General features: G+C 52.7%; 2 protein-coding genes across 2 annotated transcripts; both read left to right on the top strand.

The window, feature by feature from the left end:
- Nucleotides 1-10814: 10814 nt before the first annotated feature.
- On the top strand, nt 10815-12777 carry CCNO (cyclin O). The gene is made up of 3 exons (XM_036278535.1): nt 10815-11183; nt 11657-11842; nt 12292-12777. The coding sequence occupies exons 1-3, from the start codon at nt 10815-10817 to the stop codon at nt 12775-12777; spliced, it is 1041 nt and encodes a 346-aa protein (XP_036134428.1).
- A 4022-nt stretch (nt 12778-16799) lies between these two features.
- MCIDAS (multiciliate differentiation and DNA synthesis associated cell cycle protein) lies at nt 16800-22768 on the top strand. Its single transcript, XM_036280932.1, has 7 exons — nt 16800-16916; nt 16999-17095; nt 17277-17365; nt 20675-20747; nt 21230-21471; nt 22018-22128; nt 22328-22768. The coding sequence occupies exons 1-7, from the start codon at nt 16800-16802 to the stop codon at nt 22766-22768; spliced, it is 1170 nt and encodes a 389-aa protein (XP_036136825.1).
- The last annotated feature ends 2090 nt before the right edge of the window (nt 22769-24858 follow it).

Consider the following 24858-nt stretch of genomic DNA (forward strand, 5'->3'; position numbering starts at 1 on the left):
ATCATAGGAGTCCCCATAGAAGAAGAAGAAAATGAGCAAGGGTTAGAGAATATATTTGAAGTAATAGTGACAGAAAACTTTCCTAATTTGGGGAAGGAAGAAGACATTCAAGTTCAAGAAGCACAGAGAGCCCCAAGTAAGAAGAATCCAAACAGGCCCACACCAAGACACATAGTAATTAAAATGCCAAAAATTAAAGACAAAGAGAGAATCCTAAAAGCAGCAACAGAAAAGCAAAAGTTACCTACAAAGGAAACCCGAAAAGGCTCTCAGCTGACTTCTCAACAGAAACACTACAGGCCAGAAGGGAATGGCATGAAGTAATCAAGGTCATGAAAAACAAGGATCTGAATCCAACATTACTCTACCCAGCAAGGCTATCATTCAAAATAGAAGGTCAAATAAAGAGCTTCCCAGGCAAAAAAAATAAAATTAAAAAAAAAAAAGGCTAAGGGAATACATTAGGACCAAACCAGCACTGCAAGAAATGTTAAAAGGATTGATATCATTAGTAGAAAAAATAGGGAGAAAAATAGAACCACACTAAACAAAAATGGCAATAAATAAGCACATGTCAATAATCACCTTAAATGTAAATAGATTGCTCTGTTAAAAAGACACAGAGTAGCTGATTGGATAAGAAAGCAAGACTCATCTATATGTTGTTTACAAGAGACCCACCTCACAACAAAAGACACATATAGGTTGAAAGTGAAGGGATAGAAAAAAAATCTTCCAAGCAAATGGAAAGAAAAAAAAAAAACCTGGGGTAGCAATACTCATTTCTGATAAAATAGATTTCAAAATGAAGGCCATAACTACATAATTTTGTTATGTAGACAGAGAAGGCCACTACATAATTTTGAAAGGATCTATCCAACAGGAAGATATAACCTTAATAAACATATATGCACCCAATATAGGAGCACCAAAATATATTAATAATCTTCTGGAGGACTTTAAAGGAGAAATCGACAGCAATTAGCAAGGAAACAGACTCTAAATGAAGCACTAGACCAAATGGATTTAATAGATATCTACAGAAAAGTACACCCCAAAACTACAGAATTCACATTCTTCTCAAGTGCACATGGGACATTCTCAAAGATAGATGCCATTCTGATCTGAGAAGATGCTTGATTGGATTTCAGTCTTCTTGAACTTGTAGATATTTAATTTGTGTCCTAACATGTGGGTAAAAGATAGACCGCATGTTAGGACACAAATTAAATATCTACAAGTTCAAGAAGACTGAAATCCAATCAAGCATCTTCTCAGATCAGAATGGCATCAAACTAGAAATCAATTGCAACAAGAACATGCAAAGATATTTGAACACATGGAGGCTAAATAGCATGTTATTAAACAATGAATGGGATACCGAGGAGATCAAGGAAGAAATGAAAAACTTCCTGGAAACCAATGAAAATGAAGACACAACAACACAAAATCTATGGGATGCAGCAAAAGCAGTTCTGAGAGGGAAGTTCATAGCACTACAGGCCTACCTCAAGAAACAAGAAAAGTTTCTAATAGACTATCTAACCTCACAACTTAAAGAACTATAAAGCAAACAAAAAGAAAACCCCAGAGCAAGTAGATGGAAGGAAATAGTAAGATCAGAGCAGAAATAAATGACAGAAACCAAAAAAACAATTCAAAGGATCAAGAAAACAGAGAGCTGGTTCTTTGAAAAGATAAACAAGATTGATGGACCCTTAGCTAGACTCACCAAGAAACAAAGAGACCCCCAAATACCCAAAATCAGAAATATAAGAGGAGAAGTAACAACTGACTCTACAGAAATACAAAAGATTGTTAACAACAACTATGACAACAAATTCGACAATCTAAGTGAAATGGACAAATTTCGAGAAACACATAGTCTCCCAAAACTGGATCGGGAAGAGATAAAAACCTTGAACAGACCAATAACAGCTAAGGGAATTGAAGAGGTAGTCAAGACTCTTCCAGCAAACAAAAGCCCAGGCGCGGATGGCTTCACAGGGGAGTTTTACCGAACATTCAAAAAAGAACTAACACCCATTCTCCTCAAACTATTTCAAAAAATTCAAGAAGAAGGAAGACTTCCAAACTCATTTTATGAGGCCAGCATAATTCTAATTCCAAAACCAGGAAAAGACACTACAAAGAAAGAAAACTACAGGCCAATATCCATGATGAACATAGATGCCAAAATCCTGAACAAAATACTAGCAAATCGAATCCAGCAATACATCAAAAAAATTATTCACCATGACCAAGTGGGATTCATCTCAGGGATGCAAGGCTGGTACAATATTCGCAAATCAATAAATGTGATACACCACATAAACAAAATGAAAGATAAAAATCACATGATCATATCAATAGATACTGAAAAAGCATTCGACAAAATCCAGCATCCATTTCTGATAAAAACGTTCGGCAATCTGGAAATATAGGGATCATATCTCGACATAATTAAGGCCATATATGAAAGATCTGCAGCCAACATCATATTCAAAGGGCAAAAACTAAAAGCATTTCCCTTAAGAACAGGAACAAGACAGGGATGCCCACTTTCACCACTCTTATTTAACATAGTACTGGAAGTCTTAGCCACAGCAATCAGACACGAAGAAAAAAATAAAAGGGATCCAAATTGGAAAGGAGGAAGTGAAACTGTCATTATTTGCAGATGAAATATTATACATAGAAAACCCTAAAGACACCATCAAAAATCTACCAGACTTAATAAATGAATTTGGCAAAGTAGCAGGATACAGAATTAATGTCAAGAAATCGACAGCATTCTTATATACCAATGATGAATTCACAGAAAGAGAAATCGAAAAAACAATCCCATTTACCATCATGGCAAAAAAATTAAGATACCTAGGAATAAACTTAACCAAAGAAGTATGCCCTGGCCGGTTTGGCTCAGCGGTTAGAGCATCAGCCTGTGGTCCCGAGAGACCCGGGTTCGGTTCCCGCTAAGGGCATGTACCTTGGTTGCAGTTTGTCCCCGGCCCTGGTTGGTCGTGTGGGTGGCAGCCACTCGATGTGTCCCTTTCACATCGATGTTTCTCTCTCTCTCTCTTCCTCTCTCTCCCTCCCACTCTACCTGAACAAAAAAAAAAAAAAAAAATGTCCTCGGGTGAGGATAAAAAAAAAAAAAAAAGAAGTAAAGGACCTATTTGCAGAAAACTACAGGACATTGAAAAAAGAAATAGAGGAAGATATTAAAAAGTGGAAGCACATACCTTGTTCATGGATTGGAAAAACTAACATCATTAAAATGTCCATATTACCCAAAGCAATCTATAGATTAAATGCAATCCCCATCAAAATACCAACGACATATTTCACAGAACTAGAACAAATACTTCAAAAGTTCATATGGAACCAAAAAAGACCCCAAATAGCCACAGCAATCTTGAAAAAGAAGGACAAAGTAGGTAGGATCACAATACCAGATATCAGGTTATACCTCAAAGCTAATGTAATAAAAAATGTACTGGCACAAGAACAGGCAATATAGACCAGTGGAACAGAACAGAGAACCCAGAAATGGACCCAAGACATTATGCTCAATTAATATTTGACAAAGGTGGCAAGAGCATACAATGGAGAAAAGACGGTCTCTTTAATAAATGGTATTGGGAAAATTGGACAGATACATTCAAAAAAATGAAACTAGACCATCAACTTACACCCTAAACAAAAATAAACTCAAAATGGATAAAAGACTTAAGTGTGACTATGAATCCATAAAACTCCTAGAAGAAAATGTAGGCAACAAAATTTCAGACATCATACGCAGCAGAATTTTCACTGATACATCACCTAAGGCAACAGAAACAAAGGAAAAAATGAACATCTGGGACTACATCAAACTAAAAATCTTCTGCACAGCAAAAGAAACAACCATCAAAATGGAAAGGCAACCCACTGTATGGGAGAGCATAATTGCCAATGATACATCAGATAAGGGCTTAATTTCCAAAATATATAGAATACTCATGCAACTCAACAAAAGGAAGACAAAGAACCGAATTTAAAAAATGGGCAGAGGAGTTGAATAGACACTTCTCCAAACAGGACATACAAATGGCCAAGAGACATATGAAGAAATGCTCAACATCACTAATCATCAGAGAGATGCAAATTAAAACAACAATGAGGTATCACCTCACCCCTGTCAGAATGGCCACCATCAACAAATCATCAAGCAACAAGTGTTGGCGAGGGTGTGGAGAAAAGGGGACTCTAGTACACTGCTGGTGGGAATGCAGACTGATGCAGCCACTATGGAAAACACTATAGTGTTACCTCAAAAAATTAAAAATTGAATTGCCATTTGACCCAGTGATCCCACTTCTAGAAATATACCCTAAGAAGCCTGAAACACCAATCAGAAAGAATATATGTTCCCCCACGTTTGTTGCAGCACTATTTACAATAGCTAAGATCTGGAAACAGCCCAAATGTCCATCAGTAGACGAATGGATAAAAAAGCAATGGTACATATACACAATGGAGTACTATGCAGCTATAAGAAAGAGAGATCTCTTATCCTTTGAGACGACATGGAGGGACCTGGAAAGTATTATCCTAAGCGAAACAAGCCAAGCAGAAAAAGACAAATACCACATGATCTCACTTATTTGTGGAATATAATGAACATAACAGTCTGAGGAATAGGGTAGATCCAGAGACATGGAAATAGGGTATAGACTGACAACCCTCAGAAGAGGGGGTGGTGGGGGGAGGGAAGAGATAAACCACAGAACTTATATGCATGTACGCATAACCAATGGACATGGACAACAAAGCCGGGGATGGGGTGGGGAGGATGGGAAGGAGGGGTAAAAAAGGAGAAATATCTGTAACAAAAATAAAATAAAATAAATAAATAAAATTTTTTTAAAAAGGGAAAAGAACAGTATAGGGGTGACTGTTCAGACTAGAAGCACAGAACTGGGCTAAGTCCTGGTATTACACTCACCCCCTAAAGATACTCTCATTGGTAAAGTGGGAACAATAACTGTACCTATCTCATAAGTCTGAGATGACAATTAAGTGCGTCAGTAAATAAAAAAGCAACCTAACAAAGCATAAGAACTTAGTGAGCGCCTGATCTGGCCCCATGACCTTTCTGACCTCATCTGCTACTCCCCTCACTGGCTCCTTCCTGCTCCTCCCCAGGCCATGTCTGCTTAGGCCTCAGGGCCTTTGCACCCGCTACCTTCTCTGCTACGACGCCCCCCCTACCCCAGTCCATCTGCATGCCAACTCCCCCACTTCCCAGAGATCTCTGCGCAGGCCTTCCCAGGGAGTTTGGGCTGATCAAGTCATCTAGTTCAGCCCCCTGGCTACCAGCACTCCCAAGCCACCAGGAGCGGTTCCCTCCACTGCACCCCGCAGAAGGTCCATGAACAGGGGTGTCTGTCTGTTCTGCTCACTGATATAATCCAAGTTCCCAAGCAAAGGTCTCACGTGTGAAGTTCCACAGCTTTGCTCCCAGACCACCCAGACCCTTACTCTCCCACCCTTTTCTAATGTCCACGGATGACAGTGTCACCACTTTTCAGCCTCGCGTGGGTTCCCTGCTTTCTACACAACACACACTCAAAACAAGCCTAATAGTATAACATCTTGACTGCTGCAGAAGTGAACGCCCACACTAGTTAGCCCATGGGGCCAGGAGACCCCCACCCCCCACGCCTCTGAGTCTACAGGGGCAGCATCCCCTAAGACCACAGTTCAAGGAACAACTGCCCAGGCCCACTGAAACGGGGTGCCTGGTCTTCTGCCTCTCAAGAGGCCGGGGCCTGGGCTGGCCTCAGGCATAACTAGGCTACTGTGCTTACGCTGGTGCTTCTCAGTGCCCACTGCTGATCCAGGCCCTGGAGACCGCCCACCCCGACACCACACCTTCCTTCCGGCAGCGGGAACGCAGCGTCTGAATGTGGCAGAGATGCGCCCCTCACAGAAGTTGCCCCACTTACAGAACGTTACCCCAGGTGATGCTTATTTGGAGGGCTGCATCTCCGGTTCAACAGCTCAAGATCCGCCTCAGATCTCAACCGAAGTCCAGTGGAACCACGGAGCAGCAGCCTCCTTGCCCCTCCCAACTGTAAACGTGTATCATCAACACATCAGATATATATGATACATAATATACATGTTATATATCAGACGTCAACAAACGGAGGGACACGTTGTTTTTCACCAGCCAGCCTGGGTGGCAAAAAGACACATGCCTTAGCTAGAACAAAGCATAATTACAGCAGCAGCTAACTCCCATGGAGCTCATGATGTGTTTTATCTAACCCTCAGAACAATTTTATAGGGTACCTTTACTACCACACTTTTTTTTAACAGCTAGGGAAACTGAGGCATTAAAGAGGTTGGGTAACCTGCTCAAGTTTATAGCTGGGATTCGAACTCAAGGAGTTTGACTCCAGAGCTGAGAGTCCTGACTGTTATTACCTGGCACCACCTGCGCCGGGCACCTTGCCACAGGTGGGTGTGAGCCTGGAGAAGCACGTGTCTGTTTGCGGGAGAAGCAACGTGGTGAGCGTGTCTACTGACCCCTTGATGACCTTGGCGAAGCAGCAGGCAGGCAGGTGACAGAAAGACAGCCTTTCCCCAGGTGTGGATACTGGTGGACATTTAGACTGGTAAGTCAAGTATCTGGCTTTTAAAACTGTGCTGAGAATTCTTGTCATCTGTTTACCAAATACCAGCAAAACTTGTCTGACTGCAAGTCCCTTACACTTCTCAATCTGGGCACTTAAATACATCAATAGAAAATAGGGTCTTAAGTACATGTAATGTTTAGTGGCCATCAAACCTGAGTTCAAGGATCATTTGGGGTGCTGACGAAGTCGCCCACGTCCAGGTGGCAACCCACTTGTTTTGTTTGCTAAAAAGAAGTGCTATGGAGAATGCTTTCTTCCTGCTCAGTCGTCCTAGAGCTGGGACGGACTGCGGGGGTGGGGGGGTGGGGGGGGTGCTTTCCACCGAACCGATGTGCCAAACTGGAAAGAAACAAAACAGAACAAAAATCAAGACAACTCTGGTTCCATTATATTAATTCCCTTGCAGATTGCATAACCCACACCTGAAAATCAGCAGGGCCCAGGGCTAAGCTGCTTTCATTAGAGAAGCCTGGGTTTAATTAGGTTTGACGTTTTAAAAGTATTTTAGGTTTACCTACTGCCTTTAAGGTGCATTGGGCCCAGGCCCCAGAGAGATTAGAAAACAGAAATTAATTTCAAAGATCCGTCAGAGGGAAAATAAAAAGCCCTTAACTTAGACCAACTAGCTACATTTGTTCAAACCACAAATACTGCACCTAGATGGCCTCCAGTCTTGTCTCCTTCACTCCAGTTCCTGCTGACCAGCCGCAGTAATCTTTTAAAACAACGGAAGGCCCGGGCAGTGTGGCTCCGTGGTTGAGCATCGACCCTTGCATCAGGAGGTTGCCGGTTTGATTCCCGGTCAGGGCACATGCCGTTTGTGGACCTGATCCCCAGTAGGGGACATGTAGGAGGCAGCCAACTGATGTTCTCTCTCATTGATGTTTCTCTCTCTCCCTTCCTCTCTCTCTTTAACATCGATAAAGAAAAACATTTTCTTAAATAAAAAAAACAAAGGACAGACCAGTACTCCCCCTGGGCCTAGCCTCTTCTAGCCCAGAGGCTTCAGGTGAAGTCTAGACGTTTACTGTAGCAAACGAGGCTCTGTAGGACTTTGCGGAGGCAGGAGTGTTTCGTGGTGATGATGGAGCAGGGAGCCAGGCTGGCTAAGTCTGAATCCCAGTTCTGCCCTTTGCTGTCTGCGTGACCTTGGGCAACATATCGTCCTCTCTATGCCTCAGTTTTCTTTTCTGTCAGATGGGGGCAATATAGGATCAACCTTGTAGCGCAGTTTGGAGATTCAATGAGTATAATACACATAGAGAGAATAACACAGGACCGGGTACACAGTAAGTTTCACGAGTGTATCAGCTGTTATCTCCCTACTGCCTTCCTTCCCGCCCCTCCCACATCTCATGTTCCTGCCATGTGTATCAGGTAGGCTCCAGAACCATCTTCCAGACCCTCCCACATCCTGTTCCTCTACTGGGAATACTCTTGCCCAAATCCTCCGCTTATCTTCTTTCCACCCCCACCCTCCTGTTAGCTTAACCCGAACGTGAGCTGGGACGCCTATGGAGTCCAGGCCAGCCGCTCCGTGTGGGCTGCCCAGCACCCTAGGAGGCTGCCGCTCGGAAGGGGGCCCAGTTAAGTTGGAATGTCAGGTAACAACAAAGACTCTTTTGGGGTAAGTATGTCCCATGCAATATTTAAGACATACTTACACTAAAGGTTTATTTGTTCTCAGTCTGACATTTGAATTTAAAAGGCGTCCTGTATTTTATTTGCCAACCCTACACCCAGGTGGCCCTCTGTCACAATCCTTGCCACACTTTCATAATGGAGAAAACCTGACAGGTGGTTCTGCCTCCCCTCCAGGCTGTCTGCCCGGTGGGGCAGGGCCCTTGCTGGCTTGGAGGCCTGGCTTTTATTGGCCTCTTTTTGCTGGTGAAGGCCTTGCCTTCAATTTGTGAAAACGAAACATCTGTGGAGTGCAGTAAAGCAAAGAGCAATAACACGAGATGTGCCCTGGCCGGTTCTGCTCCGTGGTTAGAGCATCAGCCTGCTCACCAAAGAGCCCCAGGTTCAAGGGCACGCACCTTGGTAGGGGGTGGTCCCCGGCCCTGGTTGGGGTCGTGCGGGAGGCGACCAGTCAATCTCTCTCTCTCTCCCCCCCCCCCCTCTATCTAAAGATCAAATGGAGAAAGTGTCCTCCGGCGAGGATAAAAAAAACCGAGGCGAACCGAGGTGTGCCTGGCCTGGAAAACAGCGCCATCAGGCCGGAGCTCGCGCGCCCCCTGTTGGGAGTTAACTAACTACAGGCACTCTAGGAGAGCAAAGGGCCGCTAGGCGCACACCCACAGGTGGTACCAGGCGGCTTTGCAGGCTCTCTCCAGCGGGGTGACCTTGTTGACTTCCCAAGGACGGCTTTAAAGTTACCCACTATTTTATGTTCAAAAAGGACTGAGTTTTGTGCCTCTATCACTTGACTCCCAAGGCAAGTACTAATATCTACCTTTAACAGACGAGGAAAAGAAGGCCCAGAAAAGTTAGCGGCTTGCCCAAGAAGACCCAGAAGTGGGAGCAACATTTCTGGCCCCACCGGTTGACTGTGTTCTTTCCCCTGTACTGCACGGTCGTCTGGGCCGATTTGAAAATCAGAATTCTTGGGTTCTTCCTCCTCACACAGGCAGCGTCTCATGAAGGAGCCTGATGTCTGACCCCTCTGCACAGTGACAATGCTCTTCCCACCATGGTTCCCCAACAATAGCCTGAAAGGAGACCGGAAGCCTGGCAGGTGATTCTTAGCTCGTCTCTCATGTTGCAAATTACACTCTTTAGGTCTGGAGACTAAACATTTTGCTCAGATTTACAGGGAAATAGGATAACACTGACCAGAACCCACATTGGTCCTTTTTCTTTTACCTGCATCTCTAGAAGACACCACCTCAAACCCACTAAATTTCTGGTGGCAAAAATTCACGCCTTGGTTACAAGCATTTAGCAGCTTTTTTTTTTTTTTTTTTTTTCTGGAATGGGGTGAGAAATCCTGACCTTCTCTCGGTATAGTGGCCAATAGCTTCACCTCTTGGAGGCCTCTGGGGTATGTGGGCTTTCTGCCCCCCGGGAAGTGCATGCAAAGCTCCCAGATGCACTTGTACCATCAGCCAGTGCGGGTCTTCCAAGGGGTCCAGCTTCTTCCAGGCCGGGAAGCTGCCGACTGACCCAGCAGGGCCTGGAGGGGACTGCTGGTCAGTGCAGACCCCCTGCCTGGACGCCCCGCCTCCCACCCTGGCGCTTCCCTGAGCTTTTGCAGGAAGGGGACACTTCCTGAGGAAACAGTCCCTGTGAAGGAGCGGGGACAGGAAGCAGGGAGTGACCAGGAAAGGCTGGGCCGCCAGGGCAGAGGGGCAGAAGATGATGACCATTCGGTAAAGCGGGAAATGCAACCCTCCGGCAGTGTGTTTTTATACCGCTCCAGCCCACTCGGTGCGCAGTGGAAGTGCGGAGACCCGCTGTCCGAGGTTCCTCGGCTGGACCGGCCGCCAGATGACAGCCGCGCAGAGCCCGGCGCATGGAGGAACCCTGGTTACTCGGGTGCTGCCTAAAACAAAACCACAAAGGCAGCTGAATTGGGGTTATCGCTCGTGTGAGTCACTGCAGAGAACTCCGGTGCTAACAGAACTGTCGCCGCAGCCTTCGTTCGGGCTCGGAGGCGGACCCTTACACAGTGCCTTCCAGGATCGGAGCTGCAGGGAAGGTCCGGACCACCAGGCCCAGGAGGGGGCGGTGCCCCCAGGACCTCTCCTCCTGCGAGCCGCGGAGCCGCTCAGCTGGATCCTGCGTTCACCTGGCCGCGCCGCGCCCACCTGCCAGCACCTCCCGCAGCGACCCCGCTCGGTTGCCTGGGGAACGCGGGACGCGCGCGGAGCGGGCTGCGCAGGGCGGGTGCGCGGCTGCCGTGGCCCCTCCCTCTCGGGCTCGCGGACAGCGCGCTCCGGGGCGGTAGTTTAGCCGGGAAAGCGCGGCTCCCGGCCGCAGGGGTCCAGCCAGTGAGAGGCCGAGGGCGTGGTGAGGGGGTGCAGGCCAGTACTTAGGTCCTTGCCGCCAGGCTCCTTCGCACCCTCGCACGCGCGTCCAGCCCGCCGCAGCCCGGGAGAAGCGGGCCGACCACCCGGCCGCAGGATGGTGACCCCGTGCCCCGCCAGCCCCGTGAGTCCCGCCGTGCGGTCTGGGAGAAGGGACACTGCCCAGTACCTGCGTGCCCCGGTAAAGAAGATTAGGCGCCCACGCCTCCGGAGGAAGCAGCCGCTGCAGCCGCTGCGGCTATGCCCGCTCCCGGGGGACTCGGGCGTTTGCGACCTGTTCGAGTCCCCAAGCTCCGGCTCGGATGGCGCAGGCAGCCCCGTGGTGACCTGGGCGCGAGGCCCTGCCCAGCGGCCCGAGCAGCTAGATCTGCGGACCTTCCGCGATTACGGCCAGAGCTGCTATGCCTTCCACAAGGCACGAGAGAGTCACTTCCACGCGCGGGAGGCGCTGGCGCGGCAGCCACAGGTGAGCGCTGGTAGATCCCCTGCCGTCACCCTTCCCTCCACGGCGCCCGGCCCTGGCCTGGTCCCAGCAGGGCGGGGCTGCCTTTTACTGATGGAGCCAAGTGGGGTCTAGGCGACTTAAGAGACGGGATTAAGACTATTCCTAGGCTGAGTCCGGACTGCTACCTACCCCAGACAAGCTACTTAACAATCCTGAGCTTGTTTCTTCACCCGCAAGGTGGGGACCCCCTAACTCCCCCTGAATTGCTGAGACGCTGACGCCAAGTACTGTTACGCGTTCGGCGCGGAGACAGGCGTCCTGGCGCCCAGCCCACCCTTCCAAGCGGCTTCGCCAGCGCTTCCCAGTTTACAGTCGTTTAGCTTTTCCCTCTCCCCTCTGCCCCCCTCCGGGAAGCTCCCTGGGTGTCCTGGCTCGCCCCGTCCGCAGCCCCTCTGCCCGCGGCTCAGCCGCCGCCTCCCCGCTCCGCCCGGCAGGTAACCGCGGAGTCCCGCTGCAAGCTTCTCAGCTGGCTGATCCCCGTGCACCACCAGTTCGGCCTCTCCTTCGAGTCGCTGTGCCTGGCGGTGAACACGCTGGACCGCTTCCTCACTACCACACCCGTGGCTGCCGACTGCTTCCAGCTACTCGGGGTCACGTCCCTGCTCATCGCTTGCAAACAGGTACCCGCCCGCGGGGTCTGGGGGCGGCCAGGCTCCTGGCTGCTCTGGCCACCCGGGTTTCCAGCGCACGGGATTTAGTGGTGGGCTCCCTGACCTCCTTCTGGCAGACGTTTGCAAAGTTACCCCCCACCCCACAGCCTTCACTTCACAGCCCCCGCCCCCCACCCAGCCACCAAAGAAGTAGGCTGCAGTCAGTCCCAACCGCTCTTTGCGGAGCAGCTTTACTCGCCTTTAAATGTCCCCAAAGCTTCTTTTAACTGGACACTAGTTAGAGAAGATGCGCTGGAAGACCAGCCCAGGTGACTTAAGTGGAAGTAATGGCGTGGCGAGCCCCAGCTATCTGGCTGGAAGGGCGAGGGGGAGCTCCGGGCTTCTCCCGGGTTTGAGGCTGGGGTGTGCTGTGGGCCCTGGAGGCTGCACGGCCGGGGCTGAGCGCCCCTGTGCTGCAGGTGGAGGTGTACCCGCCGCGCGTGGAGCAGCTCCTGGCCCTGTGCTGCGGCGCCTTCTCCCGTCAGCAGCTCTGCAACCTCGAGCGCATCGTGCTGCACAAGCTGGGCTTCAGCCTGGGCGCTCCGACCGTCAGCTTCTTCCTGGAGCACTTCACGCACGCACGCGTGGACGCCGGGCAGACCCCAGCCTCCCAAGCCCTGGAGGCGCAGACGCTGGCGCGCGCGGTAGCAGAGCTGAGCCTGGCCGACTACGCTTTCAGCAGCTACGCCCCTTCCCTGCTGGCCATCTGTTGCCTGGCGCTGGCTGACCGTATGCTCCAGCTCCCACGCCCCCTGGACTTGAGCCTGGGCGGGCACTCGGAGCGCGAGCTGCAGGCCTGCCTGGCCAAGCTTCGGCTCCTGGTGGCCATCAACGAAACTTCCCTGACGCACATGCTGCCCTTCGAAATCTGCGACAAGTGCAGCCTGTTGCCGAGCTTGAAATAAAGTCCATCCTTGGTCTCCTTTTAGCCCTGGTCCGGCGCTGGACCCCTCCCACTGCTTTAGAAGGATGCAGTATCGGCCCATGGAGAGGGGCTTGGGGCTTCCACGTGGTCACCAGGTCATCCTGTGGGTTGTAAATAGTAGACAGTTGCATCTGTTTATTTTACCGAGAGCACACTTTCCCCAATAAACAGGCTGTGTCCCGATTTGTCTGAGTGCTCCTCTTGTGCTTGTTTGTCACCAGGAGGGATGGTGAAGCCGGCCAGGCAGAAGCATTGGCAACAATCCAGGGGTCCTCCCCCCTCCAGCTCCACTCTGTCATTGGCGTCTCCTATACGAATGCCAGGTCAGCCCTGGCCAGTGTGGCTCAGTGGGTTGGGGCATCATCCTGTGCAGCACAGGGTGTCGGGTTGGATTCCTGGTCAGGGCACATGCCTAGGTTTTGGTTTGATCCCCCATGGGGGTATGTGAGGCAATCGATGGATGTTTCCCTCTCACTAAAAAACCAATAATAAAACCTCCCACCGAGTCCACGAGGTCCAGGTGGCGTGGTTCCAGTTACAGGGCAAGTCAGGGTCACTTGGGGGCCTGTATCCTGTAACCCCCTCCTGTCAGGACAATGAGGAAGGCTCACCCCCAGGGATCCAAAGGGTGTGATGGGGTATGAGGCCGATGGAACCCACCTGGAGCCCACCGCAGTCCATGCTGTGTAGAGGGGCCAGGGAGCACGTGCTGATGCAAAGGGGGCGCAGCTGGGAAGGGAGAGCTCCCGACAGCTCACAGATGCTGGAAATCAAGGCTTTGCAGGGTGGTAATGGCCACTACGAATCGAATCGAGCCCTTTTACCTGCAATCACATGGTCCAACAGCCCAGCTTCTCTACAGCTGCTACGCGTGAGCCCCGGTGACAATGGCGTAATGGTAGTGGTGGCTACCAGTGAGCACCGAGTGTGCCAGGCGCTGAGCTCGGCATTCCTTATTTCAGCCCAACAGTTCTATGAAGTGGTGTCTAGTCATGTTTCAGAGGGAAACAGTGGAGCAGCCAGGAGCAGAAGGCAGGCGCTCTGCGTCCAGTCCCACCCGCAGGCACACTGCTCACCTTCCCCCATGTACGGTTTCCTGCAAGTGCTCAGAAACCCTCCTCTTGAGATGGGTGTGGCTGCGCAGTCCTAAGACACTGCTGTGAGGCCTGAATGAGATTGTGGTGAGGTACTGTGCAGTACCAGTTAGACAAGTGACTGGAGTCATTGCTGACCTTCTCAGTGTCTCATCACTATGTCTCTTCTGTAAAAATGGGAACAGCAGTAGCACTTACCTGGGAGGGTTGAGGTGTGCATTTAGTAAGATGTTCTGTACAAATCCCAGCACAGTCCTGGCACATAGCAAGTCTGCTAGGGGGCTGGTGGCGGCCTGCACAGTGAAGGGGAGGGGTGTTACACAGAGAAAAACTTGGAGACAGAGCTAGAGATGACGCACATGCAGGAAAACGTTACCAACTGGAGACGAACATACTGTTGTTCATGGTACTGTTCTAATTTTCTGTGTGGTTGAAGAAACAGTTTTTTTTTGTGTGTGTGTGGGGGTCATGTTCTGTGGCATTTAGAATAAGTCTAAATGTATGACAAATATGCACAAATGAAACACAAACTCAAAGCAAGTTTAGAGACTCTTCCTTGCACTTTTCACATGAACCCTCCAAGTACTCTCCGGAGTCAGGACCCCTCCCTGGTGATATGCCAACTCTCAGGGAACTTCCTCCTCCTTGGCTCAGGCAGGAGGAAGGTGATCCCCAAGCTGACTGAGGAAAAGCTGGTCTGTGATGGTAAAAAACAGGTGGAGAAAAATCATGTCATCTGTTCAAATTCCAAAGTATCTGGAGCCCTCCGCCTGGCTGGGAGGTGGGAGGCAGGGAGGGTAATGGCCCTTCTGCGGAAGTGTGACTTTGGGGGGACCTGTCTTCACCAGCAGCACTGCATCACTCTGCCAAGATATGGGTGATTTGGTCCAATCATCCAGACTAGGAGTCATATAACCATGACCTTTCGGCTTCTGTTGTCATAGATAATCTATAGACATTTTTATGTATAACGCCCATATTTTTTCTACCCCAATTTGGAACTCACTGATAGAAAATGAGCCTGTTCTGGATAATCAGTGGTAGAGATCTTCCCCAAACTTAGCTATTCCCTACTTTTACAGACTTGGAAGTCCAGGAGGACAGGGTGGAGGATGGGCTGGCCAGTGGCTAGGCTACTCAGGAACCGGAGTAAGCAGGAGACAGAGCCGGGAACAGGCTGTGGGAGGCTGGAGGTGCAGCTGAAAAGCTCCCTAAAACAACATCACTGTATCCATGCACGTCCTGTGACATAGCTTCACAGCAACACTGCTGACATCAGTGGTCAGTGTTTCGTTTCTCCTAAACACTAGGGTTCCGGAATCTGGTGGAGTCTGGTTCTGACCCTCAGTCACTCTGACCCTAAAGCCAGAGCTGGTCCTGACATCACACCAACTCCCGCTGACTGGGCTCACCCAGCTGGGTTCCCCCATCGAGAGACTATCCCAGTCTCTAAGCCTGTCCCCACTCTGCACTGGGTTACTCCATCACTGTTAGGGCCACGGCGTATTAACCCAGTTACTAGGTGTAAATAAAGAGGGCTTTCACTACCAGGTGTAAGACACGAACAAGTTCCCCAATAGGAAGTCACAGATATCCCAATTTCAGACGGTTGTTCAAATTAGATGGATATGAGTGGTCCTGAGAGAGGCCCCGTTCTGGGACATGCTTGGGAAGGGCAGCAGGCCCTCGTAGGTAGAGCAAGCAAGACCCACAGAGCCCAGAGCAGCTGAGGCCCTGAGGGAGGGGGGCAGGGCCAGGGCTGTAGGGGATTTGGGACTGTCTACTGTGGCGTTTTCAGAAACTGGAGGACAGTTTGTAGGTGTCACTTTTTTCCCCCCTCACCCAAGGACATTTTTCAATTTTTATTCAGGTAGAGTGGGAGGGAGAGAGAGGAAGAGAGAGAGAAACATTAACGTGAAAGGGACACATCGAGTGGCTGCCACCCGCACGACCAACCAGGGCCGGGGACAAACTGCAACCGAGGTACGTGCCCTTAGCGGGAACCAAACCGAACCCGGGTCTCTCTGGACCGCAGGCCGATGCTCTAACCTCTGAGCCAAACCGGCCAGGGCTGTAAGTGTCACTTTTTCTTAATTGACCCTCTTTTAAAGGCAGTGTTCAGGTGCTGCTGCAGGGGAAGTGGGGGGCTAGGGGTGCGAGGCGGGGCTCTAAGCCTCAGACCTAGAGAGACCAAGTGTAAGTTGGTGAGTTAAGGCCAGGAGAGCTTCCCTTGGAGCCTTGGGAGAAGAGGCTTCTGTGATGGGGGGGTGCGGGGGGAGGGCGGTGAGTTCCCACTGGGATGCTACACCCCACAATACCCTACCGAGCGTGGCAAACGATGGCATCTGTGCTTGGAGACTGCACGTTTATTTCCTGCTCGGCATCTGAGGTGGAAAGAAAAGGTTAAACGAATCCTTAACGTTTCATCCCCGCTGTCCAAAGGCGGGAAGGTGGCACCCAGTGTTAGGGACCGGTGGGGCCCTCTGCCCCTACCCTCCCTCCCTCCTTTTGGCGCGACCTGGAGGCGGCGGCGCCAACACTCGCCAAAAGGGCGCTGGCGGGCCCGGGCCCCGCGCTCCCGGCTCCCGGGGGAAGCCGTTGCCGGGTTGGGTTTAACGCCTCCGCCGGCGCGCAGATTGTCCGGGGCTGAAGGCGCCACCTCTGGCGCTCCGGCGCGAGCCGCCCCTCCCGTGCGGCGGGGCGGTCCTCCCTGCCCCGGCCCTCCCTCCGCCCGCCACAGTCGCCCCTCGGCTCCGCCCGGCCACGCGCCTTCCGGGACCTCCAGACGGCTGCTGAGCCCGCAGCGCCCGGGGGAGCGCAGGGCGTGGGAGCGCGGGGTCTGGGTAGCCGGGCCGCCTCCTCCGGGCAGTCGGCGGGGCTCCTGGGCCGAGGACGGCGCGCAGGCAGAATGCAAGCTTGCGAGGGAGCAGCGGCCGGACGCCGGGCCTTCGACAACATCTGCCCCAACAGGATGCTGGAGCTGCGGGGCCGGCCCCTCGGCAAGCCCGGGAAGCTGGAGAGGAAGGTGGGGCCGGGCCAGGCCGGGCGGGGTCCGCAGCCTTGGGCCCGTGGGCTGACCCGCACTCACCGTTTCTGTGCCCACACAGTTCGCCCCTCCGCGGAAGTTCTTCTCCGGTTGCAGCAGCCCCAGCCCAGTGTCGGTGTACGAGGACCCCCCGCGCACCGAGCCCGCTGTGCTGCCTGGTGAGCCTGGTGGCCCCGCGCGACCCCTCGGGTTCCCCTGTGCTGGGCAGGTGGGGCGCACGGGCTGGGAAGAGCTGCTTTCCCGGGCTTCCTACGTCCTGGCGGAGATGCCAGCGGCCAGCCCTTGGGGGACCGCTCACGCTCCACCGCCCGGTGCGCGTCTCCGCTTCTCCCCGTGCAGCCCTCACCACCATCGACCTGCAGGACCTCGCCGACTGCTCGTTCCTCGGGCCCGACGCGCCGCCTGCCGGTGACTCCGCCACCTCACAGGTACCTCCTCTTCCCAGCGGGCCCCTCACCGTTGGTGGTGCGCCAACTCTCGAGTAGCCCGGTTCGTTTCCGAAAAGGCCCCTCGCCCGTGGGAAGCGCAGGCACCTCCCTCTGGCTAGCGGGGGACGTGGGGCCGGAATCTGAGCCCTGACGACCAGATTCTCCCTTCCGACTGGTGTGTCTTGACAACCGCTTCTCAGGGCTGTTCTGAGCACTTGGGCAGGGGGCTCACCTGGAGGGCTCCCCAGTCTGACCGGTCTGCTGTCCTTCCTCCCGTCCGTGTCCTGGAGCCTGGACAAGGCAGAGTGGTGACTGCACACCGAGGGGCTGGGGCCCAAGGAGGAGCACAGCTGCTCGGTGGGCATCTGACAGGTCTTGTCTGTCCCCCAAGGTCCCCTCCCCGGCCTTTCATTAACCATTCTCATTCCTGGGTATGTAAGGAGTGTGGACCTCGGAGGATGACTCCTGGATCGAGACTGGAAAAGGCGAGAGTTTACTTCGGGAGAAGCTGGAGGAGGAACAAAGGACTCTGGGAGAAATCTGCAGACGTTCCTCTCTGCAGATGTGGCCCTGCAGCAGTTGGGCACTTCTCACCCCCCACCAAAGGCTCACATAACTTACCCTCAAGGGACAAAAAGGCATTTGACTTTTTTCTTCTCCCCCCAAAACTTATTTTCTTTATTTCCATCCCACTGCACTGCTTGCCAGGGCTCACTGTCCCCAGGCAGGTGGTAGAACGTCCCAGCACTGCTGTCTGGGAGGCCAGAGCCTGCTCATCACAGGATATGAAGTGCCCAGCAGGACAGGAGGTCTTAGCTAAAAGCAACATGGAAGGATGCCAGTCCCAGCTTCCTGGCAGCAGGTGCTGGGATATGAGGTCCAAGGGGACAGTCCCAGCACAGAACTCTTTATTTTATTTTTATCCTCACCTGAGGACACTTTTTCGTTTTTTTGTTCAGATAGAGTGAGAGGGTGAAGGAGAGAGAGAGAGAGAGAGAAACATCGACGTGAAAGGGACACATCGAGTGGCTGCCCCCGCACAGGGCCGGGGACAAACTGCAACCGAGTTACATGCCCTTAGCGGGAACCGAACCCAGGTCTCTCTGGACTGCAGGCCAACACTCTAACTGCTGAGCCAAACCAGCCAGGGCAGCACAGAACTCTTTAGAAGATATGACCACCTTCCACAACTAGAGTCGGTGGTGGAATAAAGCTTCCTAGGGCCTCCTCTGAGTGCCCCTTAGAACTGGCCACTGAGAGCAGAGATTGTCAAGGCAAAAGGTGAGAGTGGGCACGGCCCTCTGGAGGCCTTTCTATCATTGTTTTTAAATCTGGATGTTCAAATAAGGAAAGACAAAGTCTGAGCATCTTTCAAGTGGCCCAGAGTCTACTACACACTTCCTCATTCCAATGTATTTATTTTGCAAGTAACGAAAACCAAGTAGGCTGGTGCAGAATGTTTGCTTATGTACACAGAAGTTAAATTTGACATCATGTTCTGTGTTAGTCATTTTTGGGGGCTGCTGCTGTAGTGGGAGAAATGCCAGATTTTTTTCTAACTGGGAAGGTAGGGTTCAAAATTTTGGGGACCGAGCTCACAAAAGATGGCCCAAGAGGTCCAGGACTTCTCCTGGTGAAGACAGAGCTGCTGCAAAGGGAGAGGGACCCTGAGGGAAGGTCCCCTGGGGAGACCTCTGACTAGTCCACACTCAGTCACATTTCCCAGCCTTCCCCCTGCCCAGAGCCAGTGAGACCGGGCCAGCACCGAGAAGGTATTTCCTAGGCCCCAGGTCCGGAGGTGGCGTCCAGGCTCCTCACATGCAGGACTTCTCTACCATCTCTACCGAGAGGAAGACCTGGCTGCCCTTGGAAAATACATCTCCTTCCTGGCTCCTTCAACCAGGGCCACACCTGTGCCTCAGATTCCTCAGCTCCTCGCTGGTGCCAGGGCCCCCTGGTTGAAGCTCTCCTCCCCGAGAAAAGCTGGCTCTTCGAAGTCAGTGTCAGAATCACTTCCTCTTCTCACAAATATCTGAACAGCATGAAGAAGGGCTTTAAGAAGCTCGGGACTGATACAAAAGAATCTATCAGTCAATACTAGCGCAGTCAGTAGAATAGGTGTTTTGGCAAGCAGACTGGAGGCACCCACCACACATGCCCCTGGAGACCCCTCTTTCCGGGGTGTCTGCGCTGGAAACCAGGCTTCCTAAAAGACAAATGAAGCCAGGGCACTGAGGTGTGGAGGAGGAGGATTGGCATAGGCACCAGCATTCTGGGAGGAACTCCACTGCTTCAGAGCTGGGTGACTTTGGGCAATTCGGTTCCTCTGAGCTTCAGGTTCTGCATCAGAGGAGTCGTCCTCACCTCCTGGGCCCTGCCTGCTTCCCACTTCGGTGTGAGAATTAACTGAGAGACTCTGTGTGAAGCGTTTTGTCAACTCTAAACGTGCGGGAATTAAGGGGATAGGCAGGTTCCTGGGCCACCTGGCTCCTGACGGCCCCGCCCCGGGCACATCGCAGGGACCCAGGACAGAGTCCAGTTCGGGATCTGGAGATGCAGCCACTCTACAGGAAAAGTCAACTCTGACTTTTTAGAAAACAAAAGAAGTCGCGACCCCGCCTGCAGTGTGCTGAAAGGAAGCACTTGCCAGGGCATCTGTGGTCCTCAGATCACAGCCTACCCTTTCCCCGTCTTTGCGAGGAGAGGTAGTCCAGCTGTGACCCAGCCTTGGCGGGAAACACAGCCTCAAGTCACTGCCCTATATGAGCCTGCGGGAGAGGGGTGGGGGTGGGGGGTCCCGGGAGGAAAGACCGAGCGCTCGCTCACACAGAGTTCCTGCGTCTAGAGCGAAAGCTCCCAGGCGCTCCGACGCGGGTCGCACTGAGGTTGGGAGGGCGCAGCAGGAGCGCGCAGCAGGCAGCTGGTTGGCTGGGGGTCGGCCAATGAGGCGGCGCAGGGACGGGGACTGGGACTGAGACCCAGACAGTACCGGTCGTCAGAGGCGGGGTGCCGAGCCGCTGGCTGCCCTGAGCGCGGAGGGACCCAGCCTGACACAGCCCAGCGCGGTTGCGGAGCCTTGAAGGACCCTGGCGGACTGGACCCCGTGTCCTGCGCCCCGCTCTCTGGAATGGCGGTGCAAGCCTGCTGGGTCCCGCGTCTCAAATGGGGCTTTGATGTTCAGGTGGGAGGCTCAGCCGCAAACACGAGTGGCTGCAGACCCCCGCCCGGCCGGAGGGCAGCTGTTGGTGTAGGAAGAGTTCCAGGCCTGCCTTACTCGGCACTAACGTTTGCACCTCTGGTTTATTTCAGAGCCTGGCCCAGCACACGGTGGCGGACTTCGATCTGCAGGATTTCAGAGTCACGGTGGAGGATCTCATTGCAGGCAAGTGACGTCTCCCCGCAGTTCCATAACGGCGGCGGTGTCCCCACCCCATCCGGACTAGTTCAGAGTTCAGGGTCCTGTCGCCTGCAACTCATCAAAGGGTCAGGCTCTTCGATAGTCAGGAGACCCCCAGCCTTCCAGTGGAGATGAATCGCAAGGTCTATAGCGCTTTCTGTTTTCGCGGGTGCGTTCTGGGAGGGGGCCCTGCTCCATGAGGAGTTCGGGAGAGGTGACAAGACTGTGCAGAGCTGCGGACGTGTGTGAGACATCAGGCAGGTTGGCCCCGGCCCGTGGGAGTCAGTAAGATCAACTCCAGAGCATATGCTGAGCACCTGCTGTGTACGTACGGGTATCCGGAAGGACCCGGGAGTGCTAGGGATTGCGGAGCGAGGGCTGCTGTACTGAAGACAAGTCTCCACCTACCCTGCATCGGTTGACACCTTGTGCCTGAGGCTGCAAATCCAGCTCCTGCTCTCCCTCAGACTCATCCTCGGTGATGTTACCTCCTCTGGACGGCGGAGACTTCCCCTTCTCTCCTTGCGACACACTGGACACACTGTCATTCGGGCCCTGCCTTTCCCCTCCGCTGGACCCACAAACCCTGCAGTCTCCGCCACCGCTGCCGCCACGCCCTGCGGACGTGCCCCCATCGGAGCAGTACTGGAGGGAGGTGGCCGACCAGAACCAGAGGGCGCTGGGCGACGCGCTGGTTGAGAACAACCAAGTAGGGACCTTGGGCTGGCCGCCAGCGATCCTGGGGTGGGGACAGGGTGTGGAACTCCAGGAGCAGGACTATGCCCCGCCAAGGTGGGAACCGTTGGACCCACGCGTGGCTCACCTGGCTGCTCTTGGTCCAGGGGCTAGCTCTACCTCAGTTTTCAGCTTCACTGAGTGGGAACAGCCTGACTCGGCCAGGTTTCTGTAGGGCCACTAGTATCTATTGAGGGCTTTCCATATGCCTGGCATTGTGCTTCCCAATTCACGTTCTCCTCCCATTTGATATTCGTCATTTGAGCTAGACACTGTCACTAGCCCCGCTTTGCAGGTAAGGAAACGGGGCATAGGAAGCTGAGCTCCGGAGCAGAACCTAGATCTGGGCCCGCTGCCCAGGTCAGCACTGTTCGCCCTGCGGAGGGTTAGTGGAGAAAAGGCTGCTTCCCATCAGCGTAAATGCCCTAGGGTCCCAGTTCCTGATTGGGCGTCGGGTCTGCGTTTAACTGGCGCAGAGCGCACTGGAGCGGGCCTGCCTCTCAGGGTTCAATCTCCGCAGCTGCACGCGACACTGACCCAGAAACAGGAGGAGATCGCGTCGCTCAAGGAGCGCAACGTGCGGCTGAAGGAACTCGCCAGTCGGACCCGGCACCTGGCCTCCGTGCTGGACGTAAGCGGGCGCGGGTGTGGGACGCGGCGGGCAGTCGGAAAGGACCCGTACACCGGCCCGCTTCTGGCGTTGGGCCCTGGCGGGTGGGAACGGAGCGGCGGAGTCCTTGCCTGGGGCGCCGCTCCAAGTGCGCCCGGGACTGCGCGCCCGCAGCGCGGGTGCGGCTGGCCCCAGGCGGCGCCCTTCCCGTCTTTTGTAGAAGCTGATGATCACCCAGGCCGGGGATGGCGAGGCGGCCGCCGAGCCCCGCCTGCTCAAGGCCACTGCCAAACGGAGTCTGGAGGAGTTGCTGGGCGCTGCGGGGCAGGACTGCGCGCGAGTGGACGCCATCCTGAGGGACATTTCCGAGAGCTGCGACGAAGCCTTGCAGAGCCACGACCCCAAGCGGCTCCGCCTGCAGCCGGAGGCAGCGAGCCCGGCTCCGGGGCCTGGGGGCCTGCACGGTGCCTTCCGGGGGCTGCACACGCACTGCAGCCCGGGCGCGCTCGACCTGAGCCAGGGGGAGCTGGAGGAGGACGGCGCCTTCTGCACCCCCATCCGCAGCCACAGCACCATCCGCACCCTGGCTTTCCCGCAGGGCAAAGCCTTCACCATTCGGACGGCCAACGGGGGTTACAAATTCCGCTGGGTCCCCAGCTGAGCTGACGTGTGATTCCCTCCGCCCCGCAAAAACATTGCGCGTGTTCTTATGGAAGCGCCGAGACTAAGCCGGAGTCGCTGGGGCTGTTTTTGCACAGGGCTTCCCAGACCCCCCTGCAGGGCCAGGGCCACCCGAACCTGATTTTTCCCCAAGAGCAAATCTCATTACTGACGCACTGTACAGTTCTGGTACAAATACCCTTTTCACCGCAAAACTGCGTGTGCAGGTATTGTGTGTATAAACACACGCGCGTGTACCGCTGTCAAGGTAATAGTTTCAGCAGCTTTAAATGAGGTACTTTTGGAGCCATAAGGAACTTAGAGACCACTTAGTTGTTTTATAACTATAAAACGCCCGGCTTTGTAAGAGGGGAAGGAGACGTCATGTCTACAACGAGAAGCACGCTGGGGAGTCCCGTCCCTCTCACTGGTCACCCAGGCTCCGGGGGGAACACCTCATCACTCCGCCTCGCCTGGCCCTGGAAGGACACTTAACTCTGAGACGACTGAAAACTTTTATTCTAGCTGCCAGAACAGAGCAGAGGAGAGGTAGGCTGAACACCTGCGGGACAGCGGACAGCGAGGCAAGGAACATGTGGGTGCTCAGAGCTGTCGACCAAGTAGGTGCTAAAAAACGTTTGTTTGTAATAATCATGCGTATCATTTTGTCAGATTTGTGGTAAATGTTCATGTTAATTCTATATCCAGTTGTGTCTAAACAGAATAACTACACAAAAAGCAAACTTTGTTCGTGAGACACAGAAGTTGTTTTTAGAAAGTGGCCTAACCCACATAGAACAGTTTTCCTGTTTATGGTCAGAAACAAAGTGTGGACATTTGGCAGAAGTAAAACTACCTATTTGAATTCCACGGGTAGAACTGGGGTGCACCTTCACTTGTGTGTATGTTTTGGCTTGACCTCCTCAGGAAAGCTTCCACGTTCTATATAGTGCCTTCATTTCGACTTCTCTTCTCATCCCTTTCGTGGGGGGTCCTTTTTCTTCTCTGTTGTGAAGGTATGTGAGTAGCAATGTAATCTGGTTCTTAACATGAGGGCGACTTGTTGGACCAGGGCTCCGCCTGGGCCAGTGCCCTGCCCTGCTGGGTGCAGGGACCAGGTGACAGGAGAGCATGCAGGGGCAGAACCTGCTGCTCCAGTTTGTCCTGGGTGCTGTTCTCTGTATTTCAACAGCCATTCAGAAAGCAAAAAACAGACTACATTTTCTCATATTTTGTCTAACAAATGAGTTAAAATATACACTGGACGGCTCAGAATTCTTTTTTTTTTAATCCTCATCCAAGGATACTTTTTTCCACTTTTATCTTCAGATAGAGTTGGGGAAAGAGAGACAGAAACGTCAATGTGAGAGAAACACATCGATTGGTTGCCTCCCGCAGGACCTGACCAGGGTCAGGACGAATTGCAACTGAGGTATGTGCCCTTGATCGGAATCAAACCCGAGACTCTTTGGTCCTCAGGGCGATACTCTACCGCTGAGCCAAACCAGCCAGGGCCGGCTCAGAATTCTTATCAGCTCAAATATGAAGTCAACACATTCAGGACTAGAAAAAATAAAAACAAAACAAAAATTCTTAACTAATCCCAAGAAGCAAGAAACAATCAGCTTGTCAAAAGTTATTTTCTTCTTCACTCCCTGGTTAGTATTTTTATAATGCATTAGCTTCAATGATTGAAAAGTTAAAAACTTTTGTTTGTTTTTTTTCTGTTTGTCTTATGCCAAGATTTAAACAAAATTGCAGTTCTAACTGCCATTCAAATTACAGACTTATAATTGCTGTCAGTCACTGGTAACTCTACTGCTTTAGTGTCTCCCATTTCTGGGGGGCAGGGAGTTGTGGGGAGCAGCTCTCCTGTGATCCAGTGGCATAAATTGGCCCTGGCCAGTTTAGTTCAGCAGTTAGAGCATCGGACCACGGACCAGAGAGTCCCGGGTTTGGTTCCCACTAAGGGCACGTACTTCGGTTGCAGTTTGTCCCTGGCCCAGGTTGGGGTCTTGTGGGTGGCAATCAGTCGATGTGTCTCTCTCACATCGATGTTTCTCTCTCTTCCTCCCTTTCTCCCTCCCACTG

This window comes from Molossus molossus, unplaced genomic scaffold (assembly GCF_014108415.1).
Source record: "Molossus molossus isolate mMolMol1 unplaced genomic scaffold, mMolMol1.p scaffold_m16_p_3, whole genome shotgun sequence".
NCBI classification, from domain to species: domain Eukaryota; kingdom Metazoa; phylum Chordata; class Mammalia; order Chiroptera; family Molossidae; genus Molossus; species Molossus molossus.